Genomic DNA, 19733 nt, shown 5'->3' on the forward strand with positions numbered 1-19733 from the left:
ATGTTGTACACTTTAAAACTTATGCAATGTTATAAGTCAATTAAAAATTATAAAAGAAAAAGCTACTACAGTGCTTGAAGGAAATAAGTGAACTATAACTTCTTATCCTACCTCAGAGTAATCACTGCATCTAGCATTTATTAAACTTTCATTGTAGGGAAGTTTAGATACCTGTGTAAATACTAATACTTAATGTGTGTATCATATCTTAATAATGAAGAAAATGTCCTATGAACTCATTAGACAATTTGAAGACTCTTTGAAAGAGCATTTGACAAAAGCGTTAGTGTAGTACAGTGTATTTCAGTAGTTGGAGTTAGATAGCACTTTGAAGGGGTAGCTGGAATAGTATGATACCATCCACCTAGAAGAGATACTATACCACTGTGAAGGTGGTGTTTTGTTTTTTGGTTTTTTTTTTTGAGTAGGGAGTTGCTGCTGAATCTTTCATGTGATATAAAATTTAATTCCATATTATCAATATGTGTGTTTGTTAACAGCTGACCATCTCTTTGCTTTTTTTGCTTGTTATGTGTTTCAGCTAGAGTGAATATACATTTTCACTTGTACCTGTGGTTTCTACTTGATCTCTCCTTAAAAATCTGTATAAAACCTTAGGTGATTCTGAATACTCAAGCTGTCAGTAGATGATTTCACAGTGTTAATTAGCATTTCTTCAGTTTCTGTCATACTTGAAGCATTAATCAAATAATAAAGATGAGTAGGATTTTTTTTTTCCAAAAGAAGCTTTTTAGTTTTATATTAGATTGGTATGTTTGTTGTCAGTCTAAAATTTTGGCAAGTTTTATTTGCTCCTCATTAATAAATCAGAAGATTTGGGACTTGCCTGGTGGCTTAGTGGTAAAGAATCCACCTGCCAATGCGGGAGACACGGATTTGATTCCTAGTGAGCCACAACTATTGAGCCTGTGCTCTGGAGCCCGGAGTGCCAACTGCTGAAGCCCACACACCCTAGAGCCATGCTCTGCAATAAGAGAAGCCACCTCGACAAGAAGCCCAGGCACTGCAGCTAGAGAGTAGCCCCCACTTGCCGCAACCAGAGATAAAGCCTGCTTACAGGGACAAAGACCCAGCACAGCCATAAATAAATAAATGAAATTTTAGAAAGACTATTAAAAATAATTGTGTTTAATTATGTTAGTTGCTCAGTCATGTCTGACTCTTTGCAACCCCATGGACTGTAGCCCGCCATACTCCTCTGTCCTTGGAATTCTCCAGCCAAGAATCCTGGAGTGAGTAGCCATTCCCTTCTCCAGGGGATCTTCCTGTCCCAGGGATTGAACCTGGGTCTCCTGCATTGCAGGCAGATTCTTTACTGTCTGAGCCACCAGGGAAACGTCTAGTGAAAGTAAATTAGCTGTTAATTTTTTTAATTTAACTTTTATTTTATATGGAGGTATAGTTTTTACAGGGTTGTGTTGGTTTCAGGTGTACAGGAAAGTGATTCAGTTTTACATGTACATATATCCATTCTTTTTTAGATTCTTTTCCATTTATGTTATTACAGAATATTGAACAGAGTTCCCTGTGCTATTTAGTAGGTCCTTGTTGATTATATATTTTATATATGTGCTGTGCTTAGTCACTCAGTCACATCCAACTCTGTGACCCCATAGACTGCAGCCTGCCAGGCTTCTCTGTCTATGGGTATTCTCCAGGCAGGAATACTGGAGTGGTTTGCCATGCCCTTCTCTAGGGGATCTTCCCAACCCAGGGATTGAACCCAGGTCTCCCGCTTTGCAGGCAGATTCTTTATAGTCTTAGCTACCAGGAAAGCCCAAGAATACTGGAGTGGGTAGTCTATCCCTTCTCCAGGGGATCTTCTCAACCCAGGAATTGAAACAGGGTCTCCTGCATTGCAGAAGTGTGTATATGTTAATCCAAGACTCCTAATTTATCCTTCTCACATTAGCTTATTTTGTACTCCCCCCAACCCTGCCCCTGGAAAATGTATAATATGTGAGCACCAATAAGTGTCTGAACTATAAATGAAAATGTGACCTTCCAGAGTGTATTATAGTATATATTCTCCTCTTGCCAAGAGAGGGGACTGTGTTTTCCAGAGAGTGGACGTAAATGAAAGTTGGAGTGTACATTGGACTAGGTTAGGAGGGTCAAATCAAATGGTGTGTGAAGTTAAGATCTCTAGAGAGCCACTCTGGCCTTGGCCTTGAGTCCTTTGTCTTGATATCCCTACTCTCCTCTTGATTTCTAGTGCCACCTTTGTCACCAAGCGGGTACATGATCATGAGCAGATTACATACATTTTTAAAATTTAAATAAAAAATATTTTGTGTGCTTCCATTGCATCAATCCTTTACTTAGAAAAGTACTTGCCCTACGTATCTCTTACAGGCCTTCTTTGAGGTTTAAATGAAGTGGATAGTATACATTAAGAGTGCATACAAAGCTCTATAGCTAATAAGTAGAAGATGGCAATAATTATTTTTCCTTTTGCTTCTTTCGCAGTCTCTTGATCTCCTTCTTGATTCCAGTACCAAGTGGAAAGTGGGCCTCCTCTTTACCTCTCTTACCCTTCATAAGCTTCAGCCCTCTTTTATTCCTTTTATCCAGTCATGTACCCTTTCCTTTGCCTTGTTGATCAACTTTTTCTTTGTTCCCTTTTTCCTGCTTCCATCTCTGGGTAATCCCTCTGCTGGTCATGGATATTCATCTGTTCACTTGCCAAACCAGCAGCTTCTCTTTGAATATTTAGTATTCCCTCTGCTTCTTGTGGTAATAGCCGAAGTAGGGTCTTTTCAACAACTAGTTAAAAGCATAGAGAGAGATTCAATGGTATAAATTGCCATTTGTAATTTGTAATTTTTTGAATAGCTACCTTTACTAAATATGGTTTATGATGACTTTGGCATCTTACTGGCCTTGTTTTATATTTATTTTAAATAATATTCTTTTACAAAAGTGCCTAAAATGGTTAGCTTCAATCATAGGTAGTCAGGTAATACAGAAGTATAACATATCTGGCTTTATCTCTTGAAAGTTGCAAAATTAGGGCAAATTCTTTCACTTCTGTACACTTCACTTTCCTCGGCAGCTTTTTGGTTAAGATTAAATGAATTACCATTCATGAAAACACCTGAGATAGTGTTTGGCACACAGTAGGTGTTTTAACAGGTGTTAATTTTCTTTCTCTATCATTTTGGGGTTAAAGTAGATGTACCTATTTACTTACATATGTTGTTTGTTTTCTACATCGTTTTTTTTTTTTTTTTTCCAGAACTATTCCATGGCAGTGTATCTTGTAAAACAGTTGTCCTCAACAGTTCTTCTTCAGAGGTTACGAGCAAAGGGAATAAGGAACCCGGATCATTCTAGAGCTTTAAGTACGTATGATAATCTTGTTTTATTTATGCAGCTGAACTGTTTTGGTAAAAGTTAGAATAGTGTTTTCTCAACTCAAGAAATTTTAGGTTTTTTTTTTTTTTTTTTACTAGAGCTTGTCAGAGTGGATTAAAACACTGAAAACCTTGTTTTGTGAGCTAGAGTAATTCAAGACTTAACAGTAGTTTTAGGAAATTCCTTGGCAGTCCAGTAGTTAAGACTGCATGCCTCCACTACAGAGGGCATGGGTTCTGTCCCTGGTTGAGGAACTAAGATCCCACATACTTCATGGCATGGCCAAAAAAAAAAGTTTTAATATCTTTGTCATGACCTATATTGTATAATTTATATTTTATTGATCTTAAAATTAACTTTGTAACATCAGTATATGAACACAGAATATTTTACCAAAGCTTCATTAAAAATAAATGTTCAGGAATTCTAGAAGATGGAAAGAAAATCTTGGCATATATTTTACAACAATTATTGTGTATTTAAGGTTTATCTAGGAAAAACGTCCAAGGATATGTGATGACAGCATCCCTTCATTAACAAAGTAAAAGGAAAGTCAGTGGGGTGGTAGATAAAATAATGAACTAAGTTCTGCTTTTAGTAAACTGTGTGGCCTTGGAAAGTCAGTCTACCTCCTCTGAATTGCTCGTTCCTCATCTGTAACGAGAAGTTTATACCACGTGATAATCTAACACTCCTCCAAAGTCTGCATTCTTTGGTGGAAAGGATCGATCCTTTTGTTCTGTTGAGTTTGAGAGGCAGAAAGGTGCAACTAGACTATTCTGGCCTCAGTGAGGGTTGAGCCCAGAGGTTGATGGCCTTCCAAAGAAGTAAACCAAGTTCTTGCTTTATTCTCTTCCTTATAAGAGGTAGATTCTTCATAAATGAATTTGCGGGTGTCTGGAGATGGGCACTTGGAAAACAAAACTTTTACAGATGAAGGTTAGACGGCTACCCTTTAAGGACATTCTTGATGTGAGTTGATTAATGAGCCCCTATCAGATTTGTAGTTAGGAACATTCTGATATAAAAAAACTAAAGCAGTAAGACCTCCTTTCCTCTTGCTTCCCCTTGTGGCATGGCTTTTATTTTTGTTCTAACCTGTTTTCATACCAGAGTAAACGATCCCACTACTTCTGAATATCAGTATACCCTTCAGAGTTCATTGAAGGATTTTTCTACTTAAAAGAGGCTCTTTTAAAAATGCAAATATTCTGAGTCAAGAGGAGCACACTGGTAGCTAATGCCTCTGTTGGCATTTCTTGATAGACAATGGAGAGCTAGTGGTCTGGCTGATGTCTAAGGAAGTGAAAGCACCATTTGCCAAGGCCAGGGAGATAGTAGGGACCCTAAAAGTAGAGAAGGGACCGACACCTGCTTTGAAGGAACGTGAAGAATTTTTCTTTTTTCACACTCCATTCCTGGTCATTCTCTTGAGAATCTTGGTATTTTGCCTCATAATATTAGACTTTCATTTAGTCAGAAAGTATTATTAAATTATGGGAGCCTGTGTGGAAAAGGTCAGACCAGGAAATAAAGCTAAAAGCTGATGAAGCTGTTAAGTGGCACAACAGTAATAATAAGGCAAGCTGTCTTTGTTCAAGCGTAAACTCTTCTCCACTTGTAGCTGTAGCACCACCTGGAGGGGGAGTGGAAAGGTGAGCCTAGAGTTACTTTCTTTACTGGCACAAACCACTGTTAGCCACTGTTAAGCAGGAAAAGCTACTTAACTCAAAAGCTGCTTATTTCATCTCTGATGCATCCTGGAAGTGGAGAATAGTAGGAGATTGGGTAGAATTGTCACACTTTGTGTCTTATCTTAACTGGCCTGGGGAACCAACAAAACATTCACTGGATCCTACCAGTAAAACATTTGTCATGATTGACTGAAGAACAGATTGTTTGCCTTTATGCTATCTCTAAAGAAGTAACTTTCCTGGCACATTAATTATGTAATTAAAAGATTCTGTGAAACAACTTGACAGAAGAGAATGTTGGTGGATATCTCAGATATTTTGAAGGCTCTAATTACCTCCAAATATGTTCATTTTAAGTCATTCTTATCAGTAAATTCTACTGGCAGAAATAAATCAGACATTATTCCTGAAATAAAGTCAATAGTATTTAGGCTTTTCACAGAGAAATCTACTCTCTGGTTCATTTGATTTAGTAGATTTTTGTATTGTGGTTTCCACCTTCATGTAGAGTTTTCCCATCATAACTATCACAAGAGTCCTTTACTAATTCTTGGTCAGGCTCCTGTCTCTGCTTCTTTTTCTCCGGAGCAGACATTTTAAACCTTGGCCATGCTTAAACAATATTCCCTCTCTTTCAACACACTGTCAGTGTAAGAAAACTGGTGCTATATGACGTCTCTAAATTGTCCATTTCTTCCTTAATGTCACCGTAACTTTATTCGTACTTATCCTTATTTATTCTCTTCAGTCTCAGGAGGAAATGTCCCTTTTCGTGCCCAGTATTAATCTATTGATTGATTCATCTCGTTCAAGAAATTGTTTAAGAGTCTACTATGTCCCAGGCACAGGAGAACATGGTATTAAGCAAAACATATGCTGTTTCTGCATCCTTGAGAAGTTTGCAGTCTGATGGGAAAGACAAAATTAAATGATTGCACAAATCACTAATGAATTACAGTTGTGACATGTGTCTTAAAGAAGAGAGACAGGGAACCCTGGAGGTGACAGCAGGATAACATAGTCCTCTGGTGCTGTGATGTTCAAGGCAAGATGATAAGGATGAGGAGGAATTAAACCCCAAGATAGGAGGAGAATGTATCAAGAGACAAGGCTAGGGGGGTTGGAGTGGAGAGGGCAGAGGAGGAAAGTGGCCAGAGAGATAGCCATGGAGTGAGTTCTTACAGGTGATATAAAGGTAATGACAGGAAACCCTTAAAGGATTTTTAAGCAGAGCAGTATGACCGGATATGGGCAATGAAAAGATCACTTAGACTGAACTGAGGGGGGCTAAGCTGATATAAGTGAGCCCATTAGAAACCCAGTTGTACAGAGATGTTGTCTTAAACTGGAGTAATAATGATGAAAATAGAAGTTGATGTTTTGAGAGATGTTGAAGGGGAGAATGGTGATTATGTGTGGGGAGCGAAGAAAAAGAAATGAAGGAGTTCTGGGTTTCTTACTAAGCACCAGCTTACATGATAGTGCCATTTACTCAGATGGAAAACTGCGTTGAAAAGATCAGGTTGCAGGAGCAAGATCAGAGTCCATCCTTGGACTTTTGGCATTTTAGATACCTATGAGGCATTCAGATGGAGATGCTCACAAACAGTATTATGAGGCCCTTGTGCTCACTTGTCTGCTCTCTGTCCTGTATTTTCAGTTCCTTCCTCTCCACCGGATCTTTCTGTCAACCTTCACTGTCAAGTCTTTTTCATCCTTTAAATAATACAAAAGCAAGGTACTCTCTAGGAACCTGTGTTCCTCCTATTCTCATCCTAGTTTCCTCAAAGAGTAGTAGACACTTCCCTTTCTACCTCCTCACTGCAAACCATTGTGAACTTTTAACTCCCATCATCCCGCTGAAACTACTCTTGCAGATATCACAAGTGACAATCTGATTGCAGAATTTAAAGTTTGTTTTTTCAATGTATAACTTAGGTATTTTTGCTACATTTTGTGCTAACAACTTTCCCCTTGAAATTCTTGTCTCTCTTCTCAGTGACTTGCCTTCAATGGATTCTCTTAAGGGAAGCATCCTAAATGTTTGTTTTCCCTGGGTTTTTGTCCTTGGTCCACTTCTCTACATACTTTTTGCTAGAGATTATCACATTCACCTTTGTGGTTTAAGTTAGCACCAACTCCCAAACAAATATTTTCATTCCAGGCCTTCCCCTGAATTTCAAGTGTAGATACATGTAGCTGTCTTCACTGAAACATACCGCTGTTTCCTTTTATTCAAGGAGTGAAAATTCACAAGTTCTATCAGACATAAACCCTAAATATTTCTCAACTCTTGTCAAATTTTCTCTCCCTACCATCACTGACCTCATTTAAGCTCTTATATCCTAAGTTTATTTCAAAAACCTATTCTTGAATTATTTATTCCTTTTCTTTCTTGGCACCCCCTTTTCCTATCTCTCTTCTGATAGCAATCTAAATGATTAATATGACTTAACCTTACCTGGAGAAGGCAATGGCACCCCACTCCAGCACTCTTGCCTGGAAAATGCCATGGACAGAGGAGCCTGGTGGGCTGCAGTCCATGGGGTCACGAAGAGTCAGACACAGCTGAGCGACTTCACTTTGATGCATTGAAGAAGGAAATGGCAACCCACTCCAGTGTTCTTGCCTGGAGAATCCCAGGGACAGGAGAGCCTGGTGGGCTGCCGTCTATGGGGTCACGCAGAGTTGGACACGACTGAAGTGAGTTAGCAGCGGCAGCAGCAGCAACCTTATCTGTTTTTTTGCAATCCATGGCTTGCTAACACCAATGGAATAAAAACTAACTTTGAGGGCTTCCCTCCTGGCTCAGTGGTAAAGAATCCACCTGCCAATGCAGGAGACATGGGTTCAAAGCCTGATCCCAAGTGGGAGGATCCCACATGCCATGGGGCAGCTAAGCCTGGACGCCGCAACCACTAAAGCCTGCACACCTAGAGCCTGTGCTCCTCAACAAGAGAAGCCCATACACCACAGCCAAAGAAAAGCTGGTGCAGCAACAAAGACTCAGCACAGCCAAGAATAAATAGAAATTTAAAAATTAAAAACAACTAACTTTGTTAGGATGATGTAAACGTATAGCTTTCCTTGGTGTGGCATCTGTTTATTACTTTCGGTTGTCATGTGTATTCACTCCTCTCTCATTCTTTATATTCCAGAAATAATGAATTCTTTCTTTTCCTCAGTGCTGTGTCAGTATTGTTCTCTGTGACTCGAACTTCCCTGTTACCTCCTTTGCCTGATTCTAGTTGTCCTGCATGTTTCACTTTTTCCTGGAGGTGTCTCAGAACCCCCAGAGTTGATGCATTGAGTTTCAGCCAGTTTCCATTACAGTGCATTAGAGATGCTCTCAACTAAGTATCTTTGCTCCCATCTAGACTATGAATTCCTTTAGGCAGGAATTTAATCTTATCTTTCTTTGAATTCCTAATGCTTAGCTCAGGGTCTGGCACATAGTAGTCCCTAAGACTTCTATTAAGTAAACTGATGAGAAGAGATCGTGAGTGAAAGGTCACATCTCTGTGCCTCTTGTTTTCTTGTTTATAAAATGGACATGTTGGACGTGGTTAATATGTTCAGTTGTTTCCAGCTTTAAAAGTCTAAAAGGGATAGAGTTTTTTTTTTTAACCTATAACAGCACTAATAGAACCATCTGTGATGATGGAAATGCTCTGCATCAGCACTGCCCTGTCCCGTGTGGTAGCCACCAGTGCCATGTCTGTGCTGAGCTCTTGAAACGTGGTACTGCAGCTGAGGAACTGAATTTTACATTTGGTTAAATTTAAATATAACTACATGTGACTAGTGGCCAACTCTCATAGCACAAGACAACAGGGATTTTCAAAGATTAATTTTTAATGTGGCTAATTGTAACTTTATTATGGGTCATAAAGGAAATACTGTTACTGCTGCAGCTCACAGTGACACAAGAAAACTTGAACTCCTGGAAGACTTATCACATGTTGGTTGATGCAGCAGGATAAATATCATGTCTTGTTTTTATCTTTCACTCCCATGCCCACAAATGATGAATACTTTACTTACTTTGTCTTTCCTCCCTACTTTCTTCTGAAATTTAACATCGTGATTCCCATCCCCTATCTTTCTTCTTCAATATTTTGGTTGTATTTATCAAAGTTTACAAGCAGTAAAAATTAACCTTTTTAAGTGTACATTCTGAGTTGGACAGGCATATGCAATCATGAACCACATGTTACAATGAAAACATGTAACATTCTTCACCCCAGAAAGTTCCTCTGTGGACCTTCACAGTTCCTCTCATTTCTTCTCCCCTACTTCCCATAACCGTTAATATGATTTCTGTCTCTAGTTTTTCCCTTTCCAGAATTTCAGATATTTGAAATCCCACAACATGTAACCTTTTTTAAAAAAATTATTTTTTATTGAAGGCTACCCTGGTTGCTCAGATGGTAAAGAATCTGCCTGCCATGCAAGAGACCTGGGTTCAATCCCTGGGTTGGGAAGATCCCCTGGAAAAGGGAATGGCAACCCACTCCAGTATTCTTTCTTGGAGAATCCCATGGGCAGAGGAGCCTGGTGGGCTACAGTCCATGGGGTCGCAAAGAGTCAGACACGACTGAGCGACTAACACACACACACTTTATTGAAGTATAATTGCTTTACAGTGTTGAATTAGTTTCTAGTGTACAACGAAGTAAAACAACTATACATATACATACATCCCCCCTTTTTTTTATTTCCTTCCTATTTAAATCATCACAAAGCATTGAGTTCCCTGAGCTATGCAATTGATTCTCATTAGTTCTCTATTTTATATATAATATCAATAGTGTATATATGTTAATCCCAATTCATCCCACCCCCTGCCTTTCATTTCTGATTTCTTTCACATGGTATAATCCTTTTAGGTTCATTTGTGTAGTTTGAGCTCTTTATTACTGAGTAATGTTCCATTTATTGGTACTGTAATTTCTTTATCCATTTGTCAGTTGATGGACATTTAGATCATTCCCAGTTTTTTGTTATGAGTAAAGTTGCTGGAAACATTTACATTTTGCATATGAATATTTCAGTTTTGTGAACATGTGTTTTCATTTCTGTTGGGTAAGTACTCAGGACTAGGATTGCTGGGTCACATGATAAATGTATGGAAAAGAGATTGGCAGTTTCTTATGAAGTGCATGTTCCGTTTTTGCATTCTGTCCAAAAAGATTTGAAATTTTTAGTTTTTCCCCATTCTCACTAGCAGTAGGTATTGTCAGGCTGCTTTGATTTTGCTATTCTGATTACTGTGTAGGTGATATGTCATTTGTGGTTTTAATTTGTGCTTTCCTAATGACTAATGATGTTAAACATCTTTTCATGTGCCTATTTGCCATCCTTCCAGCTTCTTTGATGAAATGTCTCTTCAAATTTTTCCCATTTCTTTTATAGTTTATGCTTCTTGTATACTATGAAATCTTTGCCAAATCCAAGATCACAAACATTTTACTTCTAGAAGTTTTATTGTTTTAGTTTAGGTCTGCAGTTTGTTTTACATTATTTTTGGCCGTGCTGGGTCTTTGTTGCTGCATGCAGGCTTTCTGTAGGTGCAGCGAGCAGGGGCTGCTCTCTAGCTGCAGTGCATGGGCTTCTCATTGCAGTGGCTTCTCTTGTTGTAGAGCACAGACTCATGGCACATGTGGGCTCTTCCCAGACCAGGGATCAAACCCAGGCCCTCTGCGTTAGCAGGTGGATTCTTAACCACTAGATCACCAGGGAAGCCCCTACACTTTATCAGAAATTAAGGTAAACTTATAGGTTCATTTTCTTCCCATATAGATACCCAGTTGTTCCATAACATTTGTCAAAAATACTAATTTTTCCTCCATTTAATTACCTTGGCACCTTTGTCAAAAACCAATTGATGATAGGTATATAAATTTATTTCTGGACTCCCTCATTATCTTCCATTGACCTATTTGTCTATCTTTATACCAATAGCACAGTCTTACTAATTAAAGCTTGATAGTAATTCTTGAAATCGGGTAGTCCTCTACCTTTTTCTTTTTCAGAATTGTTTTGACTAAATATAGTATATAAAAACGTAATGGATAGTGATCAAATAGTTTATACAGGAATATTAGGGTCATTAAATATTTTTAAAAATCTGTCATTATAATTCACCTCAGCAAACTAAACAGAAAACAAATCATATGATCATCACCATAGATTCAGTAAAAGCTTTGGTCACTTTTTCAATATCCTTTCATGATTAAATTCAGCAAAGTAGAGACAAGGGGGTTGTTTAATGTATGAAAGGGTATTTTATAAGAAGCCTTGAGCTAATATCATATTAAATGGTTAAAAACTTCACCCCTAAGATTGAAAATAAGGCAAGAATATCTTTCTTAATATGTCTGTTCAGCATTGCCCTTGAGATCCTAACCAGCACAATAATGCAAGAAAAAAGAAACTGATTAGAAATGAATAATAATTATTGTCTTTATTTGAAGATGACATCATTGTGTAGGGAAAAAAATCCCAAAGAATCTACCCAAAAAAAAGCTACTTGAGCTAATGTGTGAATTTATATGGTCAGTTTATAAACATTGTAACATCAAAAAAATGAAGTACTTAGGGATATATTATGCAAAATACGTGCAAGATTTGTATGCTGAAAACTATAAAACACTGGTAAGGGTAACTAAAACAGGACTTGAATATCGGAGAGATACATCATGTTAATGGGTCAGAACACTCAGTATTGTTACTGGAGAGATGTCATTTCTCTCCAGTTTGATCTGTAGGTTAAATTCAGTTAGAGATCCTCAAAAAGTATCTTTACATGAAAGGATTGATTGAATCTATAATGGCAAAGGTGAAAAAGCAGAGCTTTTCGTAAAAGAAAGTGACAAACTGATTCTAAAATAATTTCAGAAAAATCTTTCAGCTCTGAAAGAAAATGAACATGTAAATCATATTTTATTTTGTTGCAATAGCTAATATTTTTTCCCTCCCTCCCACCTCCCTCCCCATCCACACAATAGCTAATATTTATTGAGAATAATGTTATTTTAAAGCATTTGTTTGTATTAACTCATTTAATTCTTAAAACAATGCTATGAGCTATTAGTATTGTTCTCATTTACAACATGATGAAACTGAGGCACAGAAAAGTGACTAAGGCTGAATTATAACCTAGGCTGGCTCTAGATTCTTTGCTCTGAACCACTGCCTCAGGTTGCCTCTCTTTTTCATTTCTTTTCAGAGTACTAACGCTGAACTTCATATAGACAAAACCTAAAGTCAGTTACTGTTCCCATTGCTGTTTGTCTTGCTGTGTGGGTATTAAGAGGGGTGGTTGTAAAATGGTTAGTAATCACATTTATCATATGGCAGTTGTCACCTTTAAGCAGATACTATTCATTAAATGTATCTTAAGAAAGGATTAAGATTGGGTCTATAATGGCAAAAGCATGTTTTTCATAGTTTACTTATATAATTAATTAGCATAAGTGATGTGATAACTATTTTCCAGACAAAATCCATGGATTATATGCCTTTTTAGATGTGATAGCCTACAAGTTAAGTCGACATTAAATTTTCAGAATTTCCAGGCCATAAAATTACTTTTTAGTATGTCATCAGAATCACATCTGGAACTTTTTATTAAAAAACTACTCATTTGTATCCCTCTTCTCCATTTTGATTCATTGGGCAATTATAAATTAGAAAGCTCTGTAGGTAGTTCTGACATGCATCTTAGTTGAGATCCACTAGTTAGTTTATGGAGACAGTTGTATAGAGTATCTAAGATTTGGACCACTTCAAAAAAAATCCAGACTATATGCTCATCAAGCTTAATAAAGGCAGGATTCTTAATTCTTATAAATGGCTATTAGTTCAATAGACATCTGTTCTGAAATTCTTCTTTATCCAAGTACTTTTCCCTTTTCTTCTCTCTGTGTATTTATGCATATCTGTGCTTCTACCCATCTGTCAGTCAACTGTCTGGGATCAGTTGTGCCTCAGGTCTGAAATTCTGTGATTAACTATGTCCACAACTACTCTGCTTGGTCCCCCTTACACAAATAGACTTTAAAGTTACTGTGAAACAGTTTCTAAAATTATTTGAATATTACATTTAGGTATATCCTGACTCACTTTGTGTTAAAGTTTAATTGAAGTTCTAGGGTTTTCAGAAGTAACCTGAATGTTGCTGGTTTGCAGATGAGAAGTATAAAGATCCTTGTTGTATTAGACTGACCAAGAGTAACAGAATAGCTTTAAAAGTAAAATTACCAGTGCTGCCTCTCTTAAGAACCACAGGAAATTTGAACTGAGAAGACTTAGAGATTATTTAGTGTGGGTTGTTATTTTCCAAGAAGTTAATCTCAGAGAGGAGGATTGACTTGCCCAGGATAGTGTAACTAATCAGGTTATGGGTAAATAAATATAAAACTCAAATAATTATATGGTTTTTAAAAAGGCAGTTGAACTTTTTTCTTTTTACAGTATGAAATTAGAATTACAATAAATATTTTTATTATCTGAGCTTTGTAAAAATTTATACATGTTAGTTTTATAGTTATTATTAGTTTCTTTTAAAATAATATTGTCATAGTTTAAAAGGAAGAAGATATTTATCCAGTTTCTTAGAGTTGCAAAAGAAGGGTCTGCCATCAGTTGACTGTGGTAAACTGCTTGTATAAATTCCCTTTATGTTAGTGCAGTGCAACTTCTGTTTTGTCGGTGAGAAATAGGAAGCTTACAGGAAGTGTAGTCAGTCTATAGATAGGTATACGGTCATTTTCCTTCCTTTGCTTATTGTAGAGATTATAAACTATAAAGTTTTTTTTTTCATTCAGTTGATTGGAAAATAATTGAGCAGATTATTCTTTAGTGCCATTTTTTTAAGTTCCTCATTCTTGTGTTGCATCAATGATACATCTTTAATAAACTTCTTTTGTTTGTTTTTTCTTTGATGAATGTCAGTTAAAGAGAAGTTGACTGCAGATCCAGACAGTGAAATAGCTACAACCAGCCTGAGGGTTTCTCTACTATGTCCAGTAAGTGCTAACTAATATTTGCTCTCCAGGAGGTTTAATACACATTTTCTTTTTTTTATTAAGTATTTCTAGTATTTAACAAATTCTGTTACCTTGAAACATACCCACTTGTTAAGAGTTTATGAAAAGTAAAAGATATTATGTAGTCTTAGGATTTGAAATGTAAACAAGTTTATGTCTATAAAATTTTTCTACTCTTAGTTATATTTAAATATTGATTATGGTTATCAGATGACTGTCTCTCAGACTTAAGTGTAAAATCTCCAAATGAGGCATGTTTATCATTTCAATGTATTTATTGAAATTTCATTTTATTAAATAGTATGCTTCTGAATAAAAATCTGGCCATGATTACTCATACATTTAACTCAACCACTTTGTCAGCAATGACTATAACAAGAATTTAAAACTATTATTTAATAATAATTGAATAATTATTGAATTATTACTGAATAATTGAATTGGTATGCATATAAAAATCAACTAGACATATTTTTAAACCAGAAAATGAGATCAGTTTCATTCATTTGTATAAAATAAATATAATGCCTAAGTGAAAACTGGTAGTGAATGTTTCCAAAAATGCGTTGTTAAGGTTTGCTTTTTAACTAATTTGATATTAGGTCTACCAGTAGTAGGAATGGTAGTTGAATGATGCTTTCATACAAAGATACGTGAAAAACTAAAAGTAAGTTACATTTTGATTGCCTTTTGTAATCATATTTAAATTGGGGAGAAAATATGAAAAATAAGAGGACTCAGCTATTTCCTCATTTGCTGGGATTGTTCAGGCAAGTCTGATATTGAAGGCTTTTAATACTGAAATCCTACTAATCTAAGATTAATTTATTCTTAAACAAAAATTGTTTTATTTGTCTTATATCTTAGTCTCTTATAATTTATAAAACCTCAACACAAGTGTGAAAAATACACCTCAACACAAAAAGTAATGAAAAAGTCTGTAGCTCAAGAATTAGTTTATGCATATGTTGCATAGCTTAAAAAAAAAAAACTTTAGTTAAGAGAATTTCTCTTCACTATTAAGCATCTGTAAAAAAAAATACAGTGAAATTAAGAAAAACCACCAAACCTATTATTTTATATATAACCTTCTATCTTTTTTTCCCTTACTATGGCCAGTCATTTTTATAGGGAAAATATTTTGACTCCAGGATTTTCCTGTTTGTTTGGGTTTTGGGTTTGGTTTGTGTTTTTTTTTTTTTTTTTTTGCCATGCCATATGGTTCCCCAACCAGGGATCAAACCTGTGCCCCCCTGCAATGAAAAGGCAGAGTTTTAACCCCTGGACTGCCAGGGAAGTCCCTGTATAATTATTTTAAATTCTTTCCCACGTATATGATTCAGTAGTTGAGAGAACTGAAGGGAGAAATAGACAGCAACACAATAATATTAATAGTAGTAGACTTTGATACCCTACTTTTGGTTATTGATAGAACAACCAGACAGAAGATCAGTAAGTAAGCAAAGAGCTTAATCAACACTGTATACCAGTTGGACCTAACAGATATGCTGCACCCAGCAAAGAAGAATATACATTCTTCTCAAGGGCACACAGAACACTCTGTAAGATAGAGCATGGGTTAGGCTACAAAACAAGTCCTAACAAATCTAAGATTAAAATCATATACAGTATCTTCTTTGATCACAATGTGATGAAACTAGGAATCAGTAACAGGAAAAAAAAACAGGAAAATCCACAAACATGTGGAAATTTAATAATACATTCTCAACCGATGAATCAAAAGAAGAGGTCTCAGGGAATTTAGGAAATATTTGAAGACGAAAATAAAAATACGGTATACCAAAATTTACAAGATGTAGCAGAAGAGTAGGAGGAGGAAAGTTTACAGCAGTAAATGCTTACATTGAAAAAGAAAGAACTCAAATCAACCACCTAATCTTGTACCTCAAGAAACTAGAAAAACAAACTAAAGCCGAAGTCAGCACACAGAAAGAAATACAGATTAGAAAGGAGATAAATGAAATAGAGACGAGAAAAAGAGTCCAAAAAAAATCACGAGACTAAGAGTTGGTTTTTGAAAGATCAACAAAATTGACAAGCCCTTAGCTAAACTAAGAAAAAAGAGGAAAGATTCAGATAGCTCAAATTAGAAATGAAAGAAGAGACATTATAACAGATGTCACAGAAATTAAAAGGATTATGAGACTGTTAACACCAACAAATTAGATAACCTAGAAGAAGTAGATAAATTCCTGCAAGCATATGACTTACCAAGACTGAATCGTGGAGAAATCTGAACAGACTTGTAACTAGTGAGGAGATTGAAGGAACAATGCAAAACCTCCCAACAAAGAAAAGCCTGGGACCCCTTGACTTCAGTGGAGAATCCTACCAAACGTTTAAAGAATTAACACCAAGCCTTTTCCCAAACTCATTCTTTGAGGATAGTGTTGCTGCTGCTAAGTCACTTCAGTTGTGTCCGACTCTGTGCGACCCCATAGATGGCAGCCCACCAGGCTCCCCCGTCCCTGGGATTCTCCAGGCAAGAACACTGGAGTGGGTTGCCATTTCCTTCCGATCCCCAAAACCACACAAAGACACAAGACAAGACGAAATGAAACAAACAAACTAGAAAACTGCATACCAGTATCCCTGATGGAACAAAAACTTTCAACAAAATTCTAGCAAATTGAATTCACCAGTGCATTAGAATAATCATACACCAGACCAAGTGGAATTCATAGCTGGAATTGTAAGACTGGTTCAGCATACAAAAATAAATCATTGTAATAGAGCACATTAACAAAATGGAGAACAAAACCCACATCTCAGTTCAGTATAGAAAAAAATTACAAAAGCATTTAATAAAATTCAACACCCTTTCATGATAAAAATACTCAGCAAACTAGAAATAGAAAGATGCTTCCTCAACATATGAAAAGCCCACAATGAGCATTATACTCAGTGTGGAAAGACTTCTTGAAAGCTGTTCCTCCAAGGTAAAGAACAAGACAAGGATGCCCATTTGCACCACTGCTGTTCAATATAGTACTGGAAGTTCTAGCCAGAACGATTGGGCTGGTGGTAGATTGGAAAGGAACAGTGAAATAACTTCTGTTTTCAGATGACATGATCTTTTATGTAGAAAACTCCCCTTAAGATGCCTCAAACCAACAAAAAACGTGTTAGGACTAACAAAGTTATAGTCAAAATCAACACAAAGTAGCAGTCAAATGTTAGTGGCCTTTTGGGCTTCCTGGTGGCTCAGTGGAAAGAATCCACCTGCCAGTGTAGGAGACACAGGTGGATTCCTGATCCAGGAAGATCCTACATGCTGCAGAGCAACTCGGCCTGTGTGCCACAGCTGTCGAGCCCATGCTCTAGCGCCTGGAGCCACAACTACTGAAGCCTGTGTGCCCGAGAGCGAGTGCTCCACAAGAGAAGCAACAGCAATGGAAACCCTGCATGCTGCAGCAAAGAGCAGCCCCCACTCACCCCAGCTAGAGAAAGCCCATGCAGCAGCGAAGATCCAGCACAGCCAAAAATAAATAACTAGAACTTTAAAAAGTTAGTTGTCTTTCTGAAAAGGAACTAGGTAACCAAACTGAAAAGGAAACAAAGAAAGAAAGAAAGTGAAGTCGCTCAGTCATATCCGACTGTTTGTGACCCCATGACTGTAGCCCACCAGGCTCTGCCATCCATGGGATTTTCCAGGCAAGAGTGCTGGAGTGGGTTGCCATTTCCTTCTCCAGGGGATCTTCCCAACCCAGGAATCAAACCTAGGTCTCCCGCATTGTAGGCAGACGCTTTACCGTCTGAGCCTCCCATTTACTATACCATCAAAAAGGGTAAAATATTTAGGAATAAACTCAACCAAGGAGATTGAAAACTGTAAAACATTGCAAAAACTCAGAGAAAATAGAAATAAACAAACATCCTGTAATTATGGACTAGAAAACTTAACATTGTTAAAATGTCCATACTACCAAAGTGATCTACAGATTCATTGTTTTTCCTATCAAATCCCATTGGCATGTTTTACAGAAATTAAGAAAAAAAAAATCCTAAAATTTCTATGGAATCTCAAGGGACTTTGAGTAACCAAAGCAACTTTAATGACAACAGAGTTTGAGCTCTTCCATTCCCTAATTTCAAAACATGCTAGAAAGCAGTAGTAATTAAGATGGTATAGTATTGACATAATGATATTAATAGATAATATAGACCAGTGGCCCAAAAACAAATTCTTATAGCATATATGATCAAATACCTAGGAATGCCAATACTGCATAATAGGAAAAAGTCTCTAAAGAAATGGCATTGGGAAAACTGGATATTCATATGCAGAATAATGAAGTTGAACCCTCAAAATTAACTCACAATGGATTTAAGATCTAAAGTGTAATACCCTTAATGGTTCCATTCCGAAAAGAAACATGGGGGAAAAGCTTCAGTTGAATTTGGCAAGCAACCCAACAGAAAAAAAAAAAAAAACTTGATTAAAAATAAGCAAAGGACTTGAATAGACCTTTCTCCAAAGAAGATACATAGATGGCCAACAGCACAGGGAAAGATGTTCAACACTGCTAATCATTAAGGAAATGCATATCAAAAGCACAGATGAGATAATCACTTCATGCCCATCAGGATAGCTCCAATCGAAAAAAACATAAGATAACAAGTGTCAGTAAGTGTGCCACAGATACTGGAACCCTTGTGCACTCTTGATGGGAATATAAAATGCTGTAGCCATTATGGAAAACAGTATGGAGGTACCTCAAAAAGTTAAAATGAATATGTGATCCATCAATTCATATATCTAAAAGAATTCAAAGTAAGATCTCGAAGAAATAATTTGCATAACCACATTCATCACAACGTTATTCACAGTAGCCAAGAGGTGGAGGCAACCCAAATGACCATCAAGAGGTGAACAAATAAAATATGATATATTATGTATGCAACATGAAAAAAAGGAAATCCTGTCATATGCTACAAGGTGGATAAACCTTGATAATATTACAATAAGCAAAATAAACTAATCACAAAAGCATAAATACCATATGATTCCACTCATGAAGTATCTAAAGTAGTGAAAATCATGGAAACAGAAAACAGAAAGACAGTTACTATGGGCTGGGGGGAGGGTTTCAGTAGTGCTAGATGAAAAAGTTCTAGAGATGTGTCGTACAGTGGTGTGAACATAGTGTTATTGAATTGTACACTTTAAGATGGGTAAGATGGTAGATTTAATGTTAAATTTTTTTGTACAATAAAAGTTATTGACTGGAGGGACCTGGGATGGATTAAGTTAATCAGACATTATAATAGACTATGGTGTAAAGGAATGTGGTATTTTTTAACATTTAGAAAAATGGTTCACAGTCCAGGTTAGTGAAGAGTAAGAAGAGTTTTTTTAAGTTGTATACCTATCATACCCTCTTTCTTCCAAACACCTATTTATCCACCCTCCCCTTTGACATGATTTATTGCCACCCCGTTCCATTATAAAATACCAATTTAGAGAATATAAGAAATTTAGGAATGTGCATAAGCTTCATTTTCCATTTAAATCACTGGAAAGGGTCTTGTTTTTTTGCATTCTCATTTTAAAAGTGTTTACAGTTGTGCTAATATATATGATGTT

The 19733-nt window shown here is 36.6% G+C and overlaps 1 protein-coding gene across 2 annotated transcripts in view; it reads left to right on the forward strand.

The window, feature by feature from the left end:
* PIAS1 (protein inhibitor of activated STAT 1) overlaps nucleotides 1–19733 on the forward strand; it is a 128704-nt gene that overhangs the window by 90353 nt on the left and 18618 nt on the right. For both annotated transcript variants that reach the window (XM_060418890.1, XM_015096836.3), the window contains 2 exons: nucleotides 3260–3365; nucleotides 14031–14104. In XM_060418890.1, coding sequence (XP_060274873.1) covers nucleotides 3260–3365; nucleotides 14031–14104 — 180 coding nt within the window. The remainder of the gene's footprint in view (nucleotides 1–3259; nucleotides 3366–14030; nucleotides 14105–19733) is intronic.

Source organism: Ovis aries, chromosome 7 (assembly GCF_016772045.2).
Source record: "Ovis aries strain OAR_USU_Benz2616 breed Rambouillet chromosome 7, ARS-UI_Ramb_v3.0, whole genome shotgun sequence".
In the NCBI taxonomy this organism is placed as follows: domain Eukaryota; kingdom Metazoa; phylum Chordata; class Mammalia; order Artiodactyla; family Bovidae; genus Ovis; species Ovis aries.